The sequence below is a fragment of the Sinocyclocheilus anshuiensis genome, unplaced genomic scaffold (genome assembly GCF_001515605.1).
Source record: "Sinocyclocheilus anshuiensis isolate Anshui unplaced genomic scaffold, SAMN03320099.WGS_v1.1 scaffold86, whole genome shotgun sequence".
Lineage (NCBI taxonomy): Eukaryota > Metazoa > Chordata > Actinopteri > Cypriniformes > Cyprinidae > Sinocyclocheilus > Sinocyclocheilus anshuiensis.
In genome coordinates this window covers 4,452,879-4,457,538 of record NW_015547662.1, presented here as the reverse complement: position 1 = coordinate 4,457,538, position 4,660 = coordinate 4,452,879, and the positions used below count along the sequence as shown (strand labels likewise).

Here is a 4,660-nt window from a genome sequence, read left to right as displayed (position 1 = left end):
ATCGCGATTAATCGCATCCAAAATAAAAGTTTTTGTTTACATAATATATGTGTGTGTACTGTGTATATTTATTACGAACACATGCATGCATATATTTAAGAAAAATATGTTGTTTATATATTAAATATATTTATATATAATATAAAATATAAGAATATAAATATATTAATGCATATACATGTAAATATTTTCAAAATATATACTGTATGTGTGTGTATTTATATATACATAGTAAATAAACACAGTACACACATATATTATGTAAACAAAAACGATTTTTCTCGCGATTAATCGTTTGACAGCACTAAATGACTTTGAAACTGCTGAATGTTATTTTTAAATTCATTTTTTACTATTTAATTTCAATGCAAGTTTTGTGTCATATTTGACATATTACAATCAGTCATAGGTTATAACTTTCCTTAATTAATAATGCAGTTCTGCATGCCATTCTGATTATGGTTCAGGCCACCACACTGAACGTGGCCTTCAATTCACATAACAAGTCGCTGCTCACCATCATGATGTCTAATAATGTGAGTACAAGCACAAGCTAGCATGCCAGTAACATTAAATTAAATACACTCCAAATGACATTAATCTCTGCATGTTACATTATATTACATTATGCAGGAACAGAAACTTTTTGTAGGGTCTATACTGATGTATGTGTTTTTCTCTGTGTAGTTTGTTGAGATCAAAGGAAGCGTATTCAAGAAATTTGAGAAAAACAACCTCTTCCAGATGTCCAATAGCGGTAGGTCCATATACTGTATATTTAGCAAATGAAAACATGTCTGTCACAACTTGTCACCAATGAATTGTCTCACTGTTACTTTCTGTCTTTCACACTATAGACATTAAAGAAAGATTTACAAACTACACACTCTTACTAATCGTCTGTCTCAGAAACATGGAGCAGTTCTCCTGGAATCCAGGTATCTCTAGTTAACAGCTGACGCATTTCAGTGTGTGCATATACATGACATTGATGTGTGTATTAATCATTGATTATTGGTCACAGATCATCTATGGGTGTTGTTTCCTGATGTCTGTATGGTGATCGCCTCGGAGACTGCAGTGGACGTTGTCAAACATGCCTTCATCACCAAGTTTAACGACATCACGGCAGATGTGAGTTGCATGGTATACCAGCCTCAAAATACTGGCAGTGCCATAGTATTCTTCAAACGGTAGTATCGTAAATACGATATTTAAGTAGCTACCAGGATATGCATTATACCAGGATTTTTAGCTTAACCAAAATGTGGAAAATGTGGAAAAAGACGTTAAGATGTCCGCATCAAAAGAAATTTACAAAAGTGACTAGGATAGTGGCAAATTTTAAAAATTTTAAATTACAACTAATTAGTATTTGGGGTGAATGTAATTAGTCTTTTAATATGTCATAAATTGATTTTTAGTTAATTGAGTTGTAAATATGCCTGACAAGAATGTTACACTGAATGACATTTTAGTGCGTGTCTTCTGTAAATCAGGGAAAAATGTATGATATTTATTTTTTTTGCTCAGAAGAACAAAAACAAAATTGCAATTAAATTAAACAGAAAACTTTTTTAAAAATGTTGGGAAAAACAACAACAATTTAAAGCAGTATTACACTTATTGTTTTTATGCTTAAACCCTTTTTCGTCTTTGACCCATGTACATGTACAAGTTTGGCTTAATATTGTAAAAACTATAATATTGTGAAATATTATTACAATTTAAAAGAATTTAGATTTTTTTTGTGCAATATTAAATACAAATAAATAATAATATTTAATAATATAAAATTGAATAACAAAAATCACATCCATACAACATGTATCATCATACTACTTGTTATCGTGACACTTCTGCTGGTATTATACAGTTGTAATTGTGATTAAAGGGGTAGTTTACAATTTCGGGGGAAATTTTCTGTTAAGATATTGAGAAAACTTATGTGAAGCAGTGCAGGTAGATAAAAAGAGCATTGGATGAACGATCATAAAATGAAGTCCTGTAACTTAAATGCATTAGTGATGCAGGGCTTATTTTAAAGGGAAGGTTTGTAAGCGTTACCTAATGCTATTGAAATGACAAGACACTAATATGCATACGTTTATCTAGAAAAAAACTAAAGAAAACAACGTGAGAACTATGACATGACCTATTTATTTAAGCCAAAGTGCTCCCCCAAGCGCAGATACTGGACTGTTCTTTCTTGTCTGAAAAACAAAAACCTCTGTCCCAGTCGAAAGGAAGTCTTTACAAAGAGAGACGGGTTTCCTTTGGGAGTGTGTCTGAAAATCAGCACCGCTCTCAGTGTCTTGGAAACCCTGACAGATCCACTGACCCAGATCTATCAGTGCACACAGAGCCAGCAGTGGAAAGGTTTCACGGATTCTGTCCAGTACAGAGCCCCTCTACTCTCTACTCATAAGATGAACGATAAGCACCGATACCATTTTTTCAGAACCGATCCGATACCAAAAATTCTGAGTATCGGCCGATACGAAAACTTTAGGTGCTTTATAATGTTTTTGTGCCTTTGGTGGGGCTTAACAATTACACAGAATAGTATACGCACAATATCGGTCTCGTCTGACCGATACATGATCCGGCAGAAAATGACAGTATCGGAACCGATACCGATAGTGAGTATCGGATCGGTGCATCCCTAACGATAAGTGCCACTACAAACTAAACAGTCCTTATACATGGGTCTGAAAGAGGGACAAGAGAAGGAAAAGATGAGAAAAGTAGGGGTGGAGCAGGCGAACTTAACTGTGGATGGGGTGTAGAGATGTATGTAAGGACAGAATAAGGAGTGTAGTTACTGGCAGGGATTAGAGACAGATCTGCTTAGTTTAGGCAGGAAGATTAGTGTCACAGCACACACATGCACACTCTTCTCTCTCATACAGCATCGTTCCTAGAGGTGGACACTATATTTATTTTGGGATAATTTCCAGCAATTGCACCATATTCAGTATACATCTTAATGTTTATGATTTTTGATTATTAAATTGCTCAAAAAGGTGTCTTTTTAAAAAAAAATCAGAAACAGCATTTCAACCAAACTCTACTTGTTATTAAAGTGACATCATATGCCCATTTTCCACAAGTTGATATGATTCTTTAGGGTCTTCATTAAATGTCTGCAACATACTTTGGTTAAAACAACACCCTTGTTACCTTGTCGGCTTTAACCAATTACTGAACAGATTATTAACAACTAATCATGGAACATTTCACCGAGCTCATGTCAGAGTGTTGAACATATGATGAAGATCGTTTTAAATGTAATGGAATCCCCAGAGTTATGTGATTCATCGTAAATCTCTTACAGAGATATAAAAAATACAAAAAATCCAGTATCAATGTACGAGTTTGTTAGGTGAAATACAAATACGTGTAAAATGCCATCGTTAACTGTCTGACATGAAGATTACGCTGTCATATTCCCATGAAATGATAAATAGCAAATATCACCAACACAAAACTTTCGTTATGTTTTATTTAGTTAGTTTTTAGTAAATACAAATGTGATCTGTTGTTTGTAACTATGGTAATGTAAGACCGCGACGCGAGCACCACCTCAACTGCACAAAACGCCTCCACTACGAGACAAAGCGGCGATTCCATCCCGTGTGAAATCGCCTTAACTTCATCAAGTACTGAACCACAAGTCATCATAACTTGTAACTGTGTGTGTGTGTGTGTGTGTGCAGGTCTACAGTGAATACAGAGCAAGCTTGGCATTTGATCTGGTCAGCAGCAGACAGAAGAATGTAAGTGCATGTCCATTTTATCATATCAGAAACCCTTTTGAAGCAGAACCCTGAATGTCAATGTCAAATTATTTTAATTTCAAGAAGTGGCTTGTCTCCTCTTGTTCATGGTTCTGATTACATTGACTTTATTTGAAGTGCATTTCATCCAGCTTTATAAATCAGATGCTGATATTTGTGTGTGTTTTCCAGGCATACACAGACTACAGTGACAGTGTGTCTAGGAGGATGGGCTTCATTCCTCTTCCTCTTGCACTACTGGTAACCTGCCTCCTTATTTCATAATGATCACAGTAAATCTATCGCACAGTACAATGTAAAGGCAAGAACATAAATCCTTACATTGTTTGCAATCATTTGAAATTCGTCATTTTGTTGCACTGCTCTTGTTAACACACATTACTGTCATATTTAAAGTCTGTGTAAAGGCAATTCAGAGAATTGTTTCTAAACATATTATAAATATTAGAAATGTAATGCTGAAAACACATTACAAAGACCGTGAACTATGTAGTACTGATTATGAAGATATGCCTTCGTCATGTAAGAAGAGGTGGGTTAATTTTGTGAAGAGATGGAGAGCTGAGGATCCCCACCAACACCCGCCTCTGCAGTGATAGATTTACAAACTTTCATCGGACACAACTGGGATTCACTGATAATCTGCTGTTACTGGTGAATGGGGCCAAATGCATGATCATTCAAATTTGCAATGCAATTTAAATTTTTCCTTTCTCTTTGGAGTGTTACAAGCTGTTCGTGAATAGATAAGATCCCTAAAGTTGCAAAGACTAAAGTCTCAAACCCAAAGAGATATTCTTTATAAAAGTTAAGACTCGTCCACACCCTCCTAAAATGCCTCGTTTAAACACGCCCCCACA

General features: G+C 35.1%; 1 protein-coding gene across 1 annotated transcript in view; it reads left to right on the top strand.

The window, feature by feature from the left end:
- The window catches only part of LOC107702406 (transmembrane anterior posterior transformation protein 1 homolog), a 16,029-nt gene that overhangs the window by 7,755 nt on the left and 3,614 nt on the right, over nt 1-4,660 (top strand). The window contains exons 6-11 of the mRNA XM_016504731.1: nt 439-536; nt 688-757; nt 858-938; nt 1,025-1,134; nt 3,720-3,779; nt 3,972-4,040. Coding sequence (XP_016360217.1) covers nt 439-536; nt 688-757; nt 858-938; nt 1,025-1,134; nt 3,720-3,779; nt 3,972-4,040 — 488 coding nt within the window. The remainder of the gene's footprint in view (nt 1-438; nt 537-687; nt 758-857; nt 939-1,024; nt 1,135-3,719; nt 3,780-3,971; nt 4,041-4,660) is intronic.